Source organism: Mesoplodon bidens (assembly GCF_964165515.1).
Source record: "Mesoplodon bidens genome assembly, chromosome: 2".
Classification (NCBI taxonomy): domain Eukaryota; kingdom Metazoa; phylum Chordata; class Mammalia; order Artiodactyla; family Ziphiidae; genus Mesoplodon; species Mesoplodon bidens.
Window position 1 is genome coordinate 150146335 of NC_138177.1, and position 13201 is coordinate 150159535.

The 13201-nt window shown below is 52.8% G+C and overlaps 1 protein-coding gene and 1 long non-coding RNA gene across 3 annotated transcripts in view; one reads left to right on the top strand and one right to left on the bottom strand.

Annotated features, from left to right (window-relative positions):
• The window catches only part of RNF220 (ring finger protein 220), a 31119-nt gene extending 20259 nt beyond the window's left edge, over positions 1-10860 (bottom strand). The window contains exons 1-3 of one of the 2 annotated variants that reach the window (XM_081220431.1): positions 10748-10860; positions 7822-7867; positions 4187-4288 (exon numbers count right to left, since the gene is read on the bottom strand). In XM_081220431.1, the coding sequence (XP_081076557.1) occupies positions 4187-4288; positions 7822-7842 (123 nt within the window). In that variant the 5' untranslated portion in view covers positions 7843-7867; positions 10748-10860. The remainder of the gene's footprint in view (positions 1-4186; positions 4289-7821; positions 7868-10747) is intronic. The other variant, XM_081220427.1, reaches the window with a different exon arrangement.
• LOC308607979 lies at positions 60-6223 on the top strand. The gene is made up of 3 exons (XR_014014069.1): positions 60-468; positions 3830-3990; positions 5037-6223. It is a non-coding gene; the product is annotated as an uncharacterized lncRNA (long non-coding RNA).
• Positions 10861-13201: the final 2341 nt, after the last annotated feature.

Below are 13201 nucleotides of genomic sequence, written 5' to 3' on the forward strand. Positions count from 1 at the left end.
GTTCGCACTCCGGCCGCAACAGGCTGAGGCCGCCCTGGGGTCCCTCCCACCGGCCGCAAAGCCAACCCGCCCGGGTTTTAGTGGCTGCGAGGTCCTCCCACCCTACTCCACGGCCCCTCCTAGCGCGGGGCTCCTTCCGCCCCGGAACCCCGCCTGGGTCCCGCCTCCCGCGCGGCTACCCTTTTGCTGGGGAGATGGCGTAGGACTTCCCGATCGCTGCGGCCAGTCTCGCCGCGAGTCCCAACTGTCTCTTCCCCAGTCCCCAGCCTTTCAGCAGTCCCGATATTAGAGGATTCCCAACATTTCAGCTGTCTTCTGGACAACCTTTGGAGCTGCCACTGGCAGCGCACAGCCACGCGGCCAAAGTGGAACCCAGCATCCCTCAAACAAGTGCCTTCTTCCAGGATTCTCAGTTTTCTAACGGGATACCACCATCCACTCTGGCGTGCCCACACCAGATAGTTGAGAGTGAGTCGTCCTTGACCCCACCCTCCTTCAATTCCTCACACTCAAGCCTTCTTTCATCTCAGAGTCTACCTTTAAAGGTCTCCTACATCTTTTTATCTTCCCTTCTGTGTATCTCCTTCTCGCCCTTCCAGGCCTAACCGAAAAATATCATTTCCTCTCTACTTCCATCTCTACTCTCAATATGGCTTGTACAAATTGTTGTCGGTGGGCTGACCACTCCAGGGATGGGGCCGTGTGTGAGTCCTGGGTGAAGCCAGAGCCCGGCACAGCGCTGGGCACAGGCCAGCCATCCCTGCGTGTTTCTTCGGTGACTACACCTATCTTGGATGTCCTTGCTCTAGTTCATAATCTTAGGAGCTCTCTGAATTTGCGGTTGTCTCCCATCTGGCCTTCTCATCTCCAGCTTTTCTCCCTGTAGCCCATCCTCCACCGTACATGCAGTGTGATCTTTGTATCATGCAAAATTGACCCTCTTTCTTCCTCCCCTTTAAATCCTTTAGTGGTTCTCCACTGAGATCTGCACCGTCGCATACAGGTCGTCTCTGATGTGCTCTGCCTATTTCTCCAGACTCTTCTTCTGCCACTCCTGCTCTCTCCTTTTCCCCTCCTGACACTACCTGTAGCTCTTTGAGCACCCCATACTCTGGACTTTGGGCTATATTATTCTCCATGCACCCATATTCCCTGCTTGGTTAACTGTTTGTTGTCCATCCTACAGGACTCTGGGATGACTTCGCTTTTCCCCCAGTTTTGGGTTAGTTGCTTCCTCTGAGTTTTCACCGTCCCTTGGCTTTCCTTTGAACTTGGATATTTTGACTGTTTACAGACCTGTCCCTTCTACTTGGGAGGTCATCTCCATCCAGTAACAGGGTCTGGCATGCAGGAGAAATCCGTGGGGTGGAGAGGAGGATATTTATGAGGGAAGCCCCTAAGCCCAGTGCAGGGCTGAGAAACAATCTAGGATTCAGGGCCAGACAAACTCAAGTTCAAATCCTGACTTGGTTACTTATAATATATGTGCTCTTAGAAAAGTCACTTTTCCTCTCTAGGCCTGTTTCCTTAGCTATAAATTGGGGGCAATGAATCCTAGCTTACACAGTTGCTATGAGGGTTAAGTGAGGTAATGGTTAAAGGGTTAGGTAACCCAGCAGGGGCTAAGGAAATGGGAATCCAAACCAGAAACCAGTACCTCCTGATTTCAGGGCCAAGTTTGATGATTTTTTAAAAACAGCCCAACGTAATTGAACAACTACTACATGCCAGGTGTTGTGTAAAGATCAGGGGATTCCAGCTTCACCTTCTACCAGTTCCCCTTGTGTTTTACATTCTAACAAAACTGAACTGCTAGTGGGTCCCCAAATACATCATTCTGTGTTACACCTCTCTGCCTTTTGCACATACATAGTGTTGCCTTGATCTGGAATATCTTTTCTTCCTTGTCCACCAAAGTGAACTCCTACTCATCCTGTTCAGTCATTACCTCCTCTGTGAATCTTACTCTGATTTTCTCTTTCATAGCACTTAAAACACTGGGCTGTAATTATCTATTTGCACATCTAACCCCGTGAAGGCAAAGACCCTGGGCTGAGCATGAGTGAGTACTAGATAAGTGAGTAAAGGAAGGGAGTAAAGAAGGGGCCTTGGCGAGCCCGTCAGTCTAGTGCAAGGGTCAGGCTCATCATGATAGATTAAGTATGTTCATAATTCTTTGCAGCTCCTCCTATCAAAGAGCTGCATTTCCTCATCCCTTGATTGTGTTAGCTTTGTAAGTTCCAGAGCCTAGGCCTCAAGAGGCCTTTCAGCTTTGGCCTTCGCCCTCTTGGCATGACCCTGTCCTGAGACTGCCAAGTAAGGAAGCCAATCTAACCTCCTGGAGGATGATAGGCCGTATGGAAGAAAATCAAGGCCCCTAATTTCCCAGACATGTGGTGAGGCCATTTTGGACTTTCTAGGCCAGCTAGTCCTCCAGCTGAATGAGCTTAATGAATGAGGAAAGGCCTACTCAGCCGACAGAATCATGAGAAATCATGAGAGATTATAAGTTGTATTAAGCCACTAAGTTTTGGGATGGTTTGTTATATACTAGAAGATGATGGAAACATACTTAAATGGGTGTTGATATAAGATGATCAGGGCAATAACATGGGCATGAAGGGGTCATGAGAAGAGAAAGCTAATCCAGAAAGGCTTCCCGGAGCAGAGGGAAGTTGGGCAGGTTGTTGAGGGATAAATAGAAATTTGATGGGGTGGGGTAAAATAACCCGGTTAAAAGCAGCACGTGTAAAAGCAGAGAGGCAAGAAAGGAGTGGCACAGCCAACGAGTGGTTAGCATTAATGTGGCGAGCACAGCCCACAGGATTCACGGAAGGCAGTGTTAGGAATGGAAGCTGGAAAGGTTGACTCTAAATCACAGAGGCCTTGGTGCCATCCCTTAGCACGCCTAGCCTATGCCTAGCATGCCATGCCTATGCCTGATGGTTACTTTTTCCCTAGTTCAACAAATAGTGGAGCTGAATGCTGTGGCTAAAATAGAGAGGATCCGCCTCTGAAGGCAGGGCTCTGTCTCCCTTTGGGATAGAATTCTCTGGGATGGAGCCTTGTCTCCCTATCCCAGAATCCCCTAGAGTTGGGTCATTTCTCCATCTTGAATCAGGATTGTTTGGGTGAGGACTGACTGCCTCTCTCAAACCAGGGCTCACAAGAGCAGGGATCCCTCCCCAGGGCTGGCACTCTGGGCTCTGCAGTTTGAGTCCCAGACAAGGGCATCCAGCAGAGGAGGTGCTAGTTGAATCTGGTGTACAGCCCACACTCCACATTCCACTCACCAGACTCTGCACCCTGACGCCAGGCTGTGTCAGCTGGGAGGAAAAAGTGCCCAGAGAGAATACCTCGAATTCCAAGAAAGGCTTCCTGTGTACCAGCAGTGGCCCTGGTCCTCTACCCCAGATGACAGGTCCCTGCTGCCTTGTCTCTTTGCATTAGTCAGGGCTGTGTTTCCCTTTTCACATAAGGGCTCCCTGAGAAGCCGTGCTGCCGTTTAGACAGCATGTTCCTTGGAGCAGGCCCTGTTTTCTGCCCTCTGACTGCGGCTCCTGAAGGCAGGGCTCTGTCTCTCCTCAGAAGCTTCTGGAGGAAGATCCTTCTCCTTCCTACCACAAATAAGGTCTGTATAAGCTGGGAAATTACCCTTAGGTCCCCCTCCTGCTCTGCTGTTTTAGGATTGTGTAGTTATTCCCTTCCTGTTTGCCCAAGGCACTTACAGGCAATCTGTCTCTCTCTCTCTCTCTCTCTCTCTCTCTCTCTCTCTCTCTCTCTCTCTCTCTCTCTCTCTCTCTCTCTCTCTCTCTCTGCCTGACACCAGTGTTTGGCAGGATTGATGGTTATTTGCTCAGGGGATCCTGGTTTTGAAGTGTGAAGTCTTCCGGTGATTCTGGGCTATGTCCCTGGGTCCCTGATGAAACTGAACCCTAGAGGAGACCTCCAGATGGCTGGGATGCTTCAGAAGAGCCCACCTGAGCCCAGGTGACCTTGGCATCTCTCCCTAAAATCCATCTATTTATGGCACATTCCCTGACACCTGTGCCTTTTGGTTCAGTTAGAGGCACTAGACACAGAGGGAACCAAACACAGTTCAGGCCTTTCCCCTTGTATCCTGAGGATGGGAGGAGTTAGCCCCAGGCCTGCCCTATAAGGTAGGGCCCAGCCCACCCCTCCTCACCTGGTATCTGTCTGAGTGGTGCAGGTCGTCGGTGGCAGACGAGTGTGGTGATGCTGTCGGAGACTCTCCTTCCCTCTTGATGGAAGCAGACAACAAGAGGGACTGGAAGAAGAAAAAGGACACGTGGCCTCAGGCTGAATGAGACCTACAGTCAGTCCCCTAGAGTGTCCGGTCCTATGGAGCTTTTGGGATAGAGGCAGAGAAAAAGAGGGCAGAGGGGTAGAGACCGCTTGAGATTCTGAAGGCATGTGGTCAGGCCCCCCAGAGTCTGGTTGTGGGAAAGGATAGCTTGATCCCAGGGATGGGTGGAGACCCCTGGAGAGGGTCCAACCTCTTCCACCCCAGCTAATCTCTGTCCCAGTGGGGCAGGCCTCCCAGTGGGCTGAGACTATATATAGGCTTTGTTCTCCCATAGTGAGCAGAGACTCTGGGACCCCTCTGAAGGGTTGGGGGTAAAGCCACATCCCTGCTGCCCTGCCTGCCCCTAATACAGGCTGGTGGCAGCCCCGCTATGGAGACAGTAAATTAAATAGTGTGTAAGAGTTGCCTTTGTGCAGCTGGGGATGTACACTGGCTCCACTTATCCCCATGCTGTGGCGATGACCCCAGCAAAAATCCCAGCAAAACTAATCCCCCCCATGTCCATCCTGCATGGCCTCTTCTACATATGCCTGCAGTTTAGATTAATAAACTGTCTGCTTTAAATTGTATACGAGCACCACAATTCTAAATACCACATGGCACGTTCAGCCTGCTCTTGCTGCCTCTTGCCAAGGCCTGTTCAACTGCAAACTGGGGGCCTGGAGGCCTGAAAGCAATCCATACTTCCTCCCCCACCCACCTTTTCCAGCCTGCACAGCCCAGAGCCGGAAGCATACAATTCCCTAGGAGGCCTCCCCAGCTTAGAAAACCATGCCAAATCGCCACTGACAGCCCAAAGAAAGCAATTTGGGAAAGATGGAGCAGCCATTTATCCTTCATCTCCGACTGAGCCTTAGGATGTGACCTGCATGCGGTGGCCACGCTGCACATCCTCAGGCAAGGGCCCTGGGAAGGGGGGGCAGCTGCTGGTCTGGCAGGGTTCCCTGACTCGGCCTCATCCCAAGAGCAGGAGGAGGGAAGAAGCCAGGCAGGGACAGGGGTGGCATTCCCTGCAACTTGGAGCCCCTTCCTCACCTACCCAGGCCCAGTGGGAGGCCTAGTGGGTGCCTTGGCCCACAGCTCGGAAAAGAGGTGGGCTTTCAGGCAATGTCCTTTTCCTTCTCTGGTCCCAAGGAGGATGCTGAGGAGGGGAAGCATCGTGGGGCCCCTACCCCACCATCATGAGAAAGTTCACGCTTGTGTGCTCTCTCTTATTCTCTCTAGGTTAGAAGCCCTGAGAGGCCTCAGCATTACACCTGGGGCAAGCGGAATAAAAAAAGGTCACTGGCGCTTTTTAAACATGGACCAAAAAGCAGTAAAATGTGTTTTGAAAAAAAAATCCCGACATTAAATCATGACTTTTTGCCTGGCTCTTTGCCTCATTAAAAGTGGCCTTTTGGAAGGTAAAATTATCATTGTAAGCGATAAGATCTTTAAGAAAATAATTCACGGCTTCTTCACCCTTTAATATGATAGCCGCCACCGGCTAATTTTTTTCTTAATGGCAACGAGGCCATCAATCTTGTCTGAGGCCCCCTCGCCCTCTCCTCCTCCTCCCTCCCTCCTCCTCCCTGTCCTCTCAGTCTCTTGCTTGAACCTTCTACCTCGTGCCTCTTCTACCCATGACCTGCTTCCCTAAAGCCCCATTCCAGGCCGAGGACAGATCCTGAGACAGGCAGCTTTGGGGGCGTGAGCCTATATCTAGAAGTGGGTGAGCAGCGGCCCTTGCCTCTGAGTCTGATTATCAATGAGCCCGCGTTGGTGGTTGCAGGAATCTGCACGTTTAAGACTTGCTGTATGAGTATTCTGACGGGGCCAGGCGGGTGTGCATCTGTGTATGTGGGGAACCAGGTGTGGACGTGGATTGTATCTGTGTGTGTGCTTTGAACACAGACCTCACTGGGGTCCAGTCCCCAGCCTGCCAGCCCTGCTGAGGTGTCAGCGGTCAGTGTTTATGGCTGACCTGGCAGCACGTCCGTCTGCCTTAACCATAGCCACTGGGGACTGCAGCCTGGGCCAAGCTCCGCCAGTGTGGCCCCCTCTTCTCCCCCAACGCGTTTTCTCTTTAGGGCTGGGAGGGCTTTGCTTCCTTGGCCAGGGCCTGCATCAGTCCAGGGCTGCGCTAGGTTCCCTGCCCCTCCTCTGTCCAGCTTGCTGTGTTGAGTGATTTCCTGAATGAAGGCGCGGGGTCCACTCCCACCTTTTTGAAGGGGCTGCAGGGGAGACAGGCCAACCCCCTGGAAGTAAGATAGTCACTCTGGCTCCTTTTCCCAAAACTGCTCTCTCAGAGGTCACCAGTGCTTTTAAGACTTCTAAATACAATGGCCTCCTTCTCCAGCCTTTTTCTGCTTGACTGCTGACCACCCCAGACATTCTGGCATTTTTTTCTCTCGGGGTCCTGGGACACCATGCTCTCCTGTGCCCCTCCTCACTCGTCACTGTTCCTCTTCTCCTTCCCCGGCTCTGGGACCTTCTCTTGACCCCCAGCACAGGAGTCCCAGACTCTTCTTGGCTTCTGCTCTGATCTCTCCACACGCACACTCCCTTACTGACTTCATCCATTCTGGGGAATTCCCTGGTGGTCCAGTGGTTAGGACTCTGCACTTTTACTGCCAAGGGTTCGACCAATGCCTTGTTGGGGAGCTAAGATCCTGCAAGCCACGTGGCGCGGCCAAAAAAAAAATGTATCCATTCAGCACTCATTCCTCACTCCCTGTAGAAAGGCCTGAGGATTTCTGCCTTTACAAGTCATTGTGAGAACTTATAAGACAGGATGCCACCTTACTGAGGGGTGGGGGAGAGGACACTCAGTGAGTGAGTGTTTAGTCCTCCAACCCCAGGTCCCCACTCCCTCAAAACATCACCTTGGGGGATGCAGTACCATCTACCTATGTGGCCACCTATGGGAGTCCTTGGTACAAGTCATGTCATCCTGCTGAGGCCTCTGGCCCTTCCTTTGAGCCACTTGTCCTTCACTCTTCCTTTCTCCATCTGATGCTTTCAAGCTTCCCTTCCATAGTGTCTGTTCAGAGGGTCAGATTGTCTCCCCAAAAGAGCCCAGCATCCTCTCTGGCCCCTGTTGCCCTCAGGACAAAGCACATGCACACACCCCATGGTCTGGCTTCTAAGGCCCTGCACCACCTGTCTTGACCTGCACTTCTATATTTTTCTTTACCTGCTACAGCTCACCTTCCTCCTTTGAGTCTCCCCAGACTTAGTGTCTGGGTCCCCCACACCCCCAGGTCATTCTTGGCTTTGACCCCATCCTGACTAGAAAAAGTCAAGTGAGCATACTGTGACTCACACTCAGACTATACACACATGTGTGTATAGTGCAGGGCAGCCCGAGGTGGGCAGGGCAGCCCGAGGCCTCAGGCTGACGATCAAACCCTGAAAACAGCTGGGGATCCAAGAAGAGCTCCTTTTTCTCAAGAACCAGTTCTGAGTGGGCTTAGGTTAGGATGGGCAGGAGGAAAACACAATTGTCCACCTACCTTGGGGGTGCCTGGAGCCATGGCATCCTTCAGAAGGGAATTCTTGCTGCCAAGAAAGAAGAGAACAGGGTGACCATTCCACTTGCTGCCCAGGGCACGTAAGAGTAGAATAGGAAGAAGATCCCAAGGAGGGAAGACATAGCCAGCCTAGCCCAGCCCCCCTCAGCCAAGCTCCACCCAGCCCATTCAGCCCCAGCTGGCCCTGCCTCACTCAGCCTCCATCAGGGGCCAGGGGCCAGAGTGGGCTCCTGGGCAGGGGTACTGACACTAGGCATGGTAGGCTGTCTCGTGGATCTGAGGAAAGGGGCTTTACCTGACTGCTCCTATCAGCCCTGAGGATTCTTCCTGTCCTGCCCCCTTCCTTCCAACCTCAGCCTGCTCTTAGCTCCTATGGGATTGGGGTGATAGAACTGACATGGCTCTTGTCAATTCTCCCTCCAACATGCTGCAAACTGCGTTAGGCCAGGAATGATCTCCCCCTGATTCAATTTGTCAGCCCCAGGCCCTCCGGCATCAGGCGCGGCAGGCACGGCAGTCGGGCGGTAGCTGGGCCCTGAAATACGGTGGGCGGCTCAGAGTGGGGGGAGCAGGGGTGGGAGGTGATGGATGGGCTGTGGGGGAGGCGAGGACTGTGTTTAATAACAAAATTGGTATGCAAGGCCAAATCCTGCGCTAAGCATGAGTGATCCAGAGCCACAAAGTATTACAAATCCCCGCTAAACAGATGCTGACAATGGAACAAGACGTATCAAATCAGCTCCACTTCAGAAACATTAATATCCCTGTTCCTGGCCCTCCCTCCCTGCCTCCCCGACTGTGCTCACCACATCTGTGCTCACACGTTCACTTACGTGCTATCATGCGCACAGAAACATTACATACACACAGAGGCACTGGCTGATACACACAGAAGTCAGATACAGCCAATTCACATAGGGTCCCCACACAGGTGCACATACAAGGTGTACAGGTAGAGCACACCCAAGAGATCCACACAGCACAAAAGATGCACCCCCAGGGCAGATAAAACACGGGGCACACACGCGTGGTGTATACACAGGGAACACCCACTGGGTCAGGCATAGACACACCCAATATGTGAGCAAAGGCATAGGCAGATTCAGATAAAGTAAGAGTTCTCACCCAGGGCTATTTTGCCCCCCAGGGGACAATTGGCAACATGTGGAGACATTTTTTTTTTTTTTTTTTTGCGGAACACGGGCCTCTCACTGTTGTGGTCTCTCCCGTTGCGGAGCACAGGCTCCGGACGCGCAGGCTCAGCGGCCATGGCTCACGGGCCCAGCCGCTCTGCGGCATGTGGGATCTTCCCGGACCGGGGCACGAACCCGTGTCCCCTGCATCGGCAGGTGGACTCTCAACCACTGCGCCACCAGGGAAGCCCCATGTGGAGAAGCTTTTGATTGTCACAAGTGGGGGTGGGGAGTTTTCTACTGGCATGGAGTGGGTAGAGGGGATTAACCATCCTGCAGGGTACTGGATAGACCCTCACAACAAAAAATTATCCAGCTCCAAATGTCAGTAGTGCTGAGGTTGAGAAACCCTGGTATAAAGGCAGATACACACATATCCATTGTCTCTATAATTCTGTCAACATGTGGTCACACCTGGAGGCTCAGACATGCACGAAGAGGTGCAGGCACACAGAGTCCTGTTCCCAGAGATGTGCCCTTAAAGACACATTCACAACTGTCACCCAGGCCTGGATGGAGAGCTGTGCCCACGTCCACACAAGCATGCACAGACACCCACGTGCGCCAACACACACCTGACACTCGTGCACCCACAAATGTAGACACACATGGATACACACCCACACAAGCAGACACGTACATCACAGTGCAGGGGCCAGAAGGCTTGGCAGCAGCAGGCTGAGGCTAAGATCTGAGTGTAAAAACAGCTGTCTGGGGACTTCCCTGGTAGTCCAGTGGTTAAGATTCGAGCTTCCACTTCAGGGGGCGCAGGTTCAATCCCTGGTCGGGGAACTAAGGTCCCACACGCCACGGGACATGGCCAAAATGTTGAAAAAACAAACAACAACAAAAAACAGCCGTCTGCCTGTTTGATCACACAGTGGGGGCGTCACAGGCAGGAGAGGACCACCAGCCTGGGTTCCAGTCAGTGCCATTTTGTTCATAAATTGTCCCCATGTTCCTGCTCCTGATCCAGGCACCAGGAATACAGAGAGGAAACTGAGCTGCTTTTGAGGAACTGCTAGGTGCAAGTTTGTTACTTTTATCTTTCCTTCACTCAGTCAACAAGTGCTGACGTCGCTGTTGTGCCAGCCCCATTCCTGGACTTGACGGGTGCAGAACTGAGGTATCTACTGTATGACAGTGTTCTCGCCAGACCCCTGGACTGAAGTCTGAGTGTTATCCGAGCAAGATCAGGGTGAAACAGAAGAGGAAAGAATGAACAATTATTGTGTACCCACCACACGTGACAGGCATGGGCTAGGAACTTTATATGTGTCATCTCTTTAAACCTTCACAAAAACTTTACAAAGTTGACTAGCAGGCTACGTGACACCTCCCTGCTCACACAGCCCATGCAGGGTTTGGGATTTGAGTTCATGTCTGACGGAGTCCAAAGTGCTACTTTTCGGTTGGCCACACAGCCTCCTAAAGACACTCAGGGGTTAGGATGGAGGGCTGAGCTCTGAGTTCTTTTTCTCTCTTCATTTTGGGGAGTGTACTTCTGACTCTGGGCTTTAGTTTACTGCGCTGGTGAATAGAAATGGAGACGTTTAGGGCCAGGATGTCCAGCCTCCCCCTTTGCTAGTCCTCTGGATCTTTTCCTGGCAATCTTCTTCCCCTTCCCTCGAGTTGGACTGGTACTACGCCAGACTTCTTCCCTCTCCCTGAGCAAGCGCCCCACGGGTCTACCTTTCCTCCAACAACCTGCTTACCTCCAAGTGTGCTTGGTTCCCCCAGACACAGGAGACTGGCGAAGGGCCCACCTTGGAGAGGAGAGTCCGAGCCCTGAGCCGCTGGCAGCCGGGCTCCCGCCCAGCCCATCCGCTCTGCTCTGCCTTCGTCCCTCCCTGTTTCCACAGCCCGCCCCCAACGATTTCCTCCCTTCTTAGTCACTCGCTGCCTAGTGATCCATGGGTTTTAAATTATAACTGGGACCCAGGAAACGCGTTCCTAAGTACAATATTCATGGGCTGGGCTGACACTTTTAATTAAGGTGATTTACACTGAATTATCCTTGGAAATAAAGAAATGGTGTGCTGCCCGGGAATAAACCATCATCACCAGCCGCCTTTGTAAGTTACACTTCGTTTTAATCTATTTGGGGAATTGTTTATCTAGTTCATTACCCAACCAAACACCGAGGCCGGCCTTAAATAAAGCTTAAGTGGGGGTGGGGGCACTGCCATCTCCACACCCCGCCTCCCCTCTAGAGTCACCCAGCCTCCCTCTGGCTCCTTCCAGCCCCTTTAAAGCACTGACCAGAGATCCTGCTTCCCAGCCTACAGGCCAGAGTGGCTGTGGAAGCCTCCTGGAAAAGGTCTCTGAGCTCAGGCCCCACCAAGCCAAGCCCTCCTTTCAGCTCTGCGATCTTTCCGCATCCAAGGCTCTTTCCTCTCTCTGGGTGGAAACTCCTGTTTGAGGGCCACAGAGAAGACTGGGGGCCACTCCCCGACCTGCCCTTCAACCTTCAGCCCCCATCTATTTTCCTGCCTCTCTGTCTGTACACATCGTCTCCACCCCATCACCATCCTAGAGAAAGCTTAGCGTGCCCAGAGCTCTGTCCACTGTCCCCTTCTTCCTTCAGATATCTGCTTCTCTGCCATCATCACTCTTCCCGTGACCCAAGTCAGAAAGCTCTTCCTAGTAAGCACCCCACAAGTAATCAGCTAAGTTCTCTTGCTTCTCCCCACCACCAGTCTCTCATCATTCCTTCTTCTCTTCCCACTGCCACTGCCATTGTCCTAGATCAGCTTCACCACCTGTACCCTGGACCCTGCCTAACCTCCTCACTTGCTTCCCTGCTTCTACCCCCAAATCATGTCCCACACTGGTCTCCAGAGTGATTCTCCTACAGCTCAGCTCTCTGATAGGCTTCTCCAGCTCACCGATGTTCTAATTCCCCCATTACCTCCAAGACCACCCTCCAGCATCGAAGGCCCTCCACTGTCTGTCCTCAGTCTAACTTTGCCCTTCTCGTACTAGGTAGCCAAGTCCGGGGGCCTATTGGAGTGCCTGTGCAGGACTGAGAGGGGGAATGGTAGAAGATGGAGTGAGGGAGGGTGTGTGGGCACAACCTCTGATCTCTAATGGAGAAGTGCTTTGAAGAGTGTAAGTGCTTTGCCAATGGGAGTTCTGACTCTTCTCCTGTGTCTGTGTGCCCGTATACCTGTGGGAATGAGCATATGTGGGAAGTGGTTCTTTAAGGGGGTAGGTGTGAGCACATCTATGTGTGTTGGAATGGGGCTGTGTGCGTGTTCCTGTATGTTGTGGACAGACATTTGCGCCTGTGTCTGTAAAAACCAGCCAGCCCTAGTTTGGGAGCTGGAAGGTCCCTGCTCCTCTGTGTGAGCCCTTGGGTGTGTCTAAAATAGCAGCCTGCTCTGTGCTGTTCGGCAGAAGGGGGCAGAGAGCACAAACCAGGCCCACCCAGAAGAGCTCCTCTGGGACCAACCATGTGGGAGGGTGATGGAGAGGCACCCTGGCAGCAGCATCCACAGACTCAGGAGCTGGCTAGGCTGAGGGAAGGGAAGGAGGGCAAAGGAGGCAAAGGCAGGGTAAGAGAGGGGAGGGGACAATTGGAGAGAAGAGGAAAGAAAAGAAAGGGAGGGGAGCAGAGAGAAGGGAACAGAAAGGGAGGATTGGAGAGCTGGGGAAGAAGCTGCTGGCCACATGCCGTGGATGGGGATGCCCTCATCTGGGCTCTGACCAGAACTTTCTGAGTGATGCACACACAAGCTCTGCCTTCCTGCAGGACTCGGTTTCCCCATCTGTGAAATACCTGCTTAAAGCTCGGCGCTGATGGCGGGAAGAGGAGGAGGGAAGGGTCTCGGGAGCCCGGGTGCCACATCTTCTCCCAACCTCCACTTCTCCCCTCCTGCCTCCTAGAGAGTGGGCAGGGGCGGGGCAAGGGCATCCAAGGCTGGGTCCCTCCCCGAGCTACCCAGGCGCCACGGCCCTCAGCCCGGAGGGAGCTGACACGCTCCTTGGGAATTTATCACGCACCCAATTACAATGTTAATTGGCAAGTTCCTGAAATCAATTAATTCGCAAATTTTTTCCAATTAAAAATCCAGATAAATCACAAGGGCGGCGGCGGACCGGTCCAGCCTGCAGTCCGGTGGGCGCAGCGGCTGCAGGGAGGTGGCGGGGGTTGGGGGGGGTGCGGG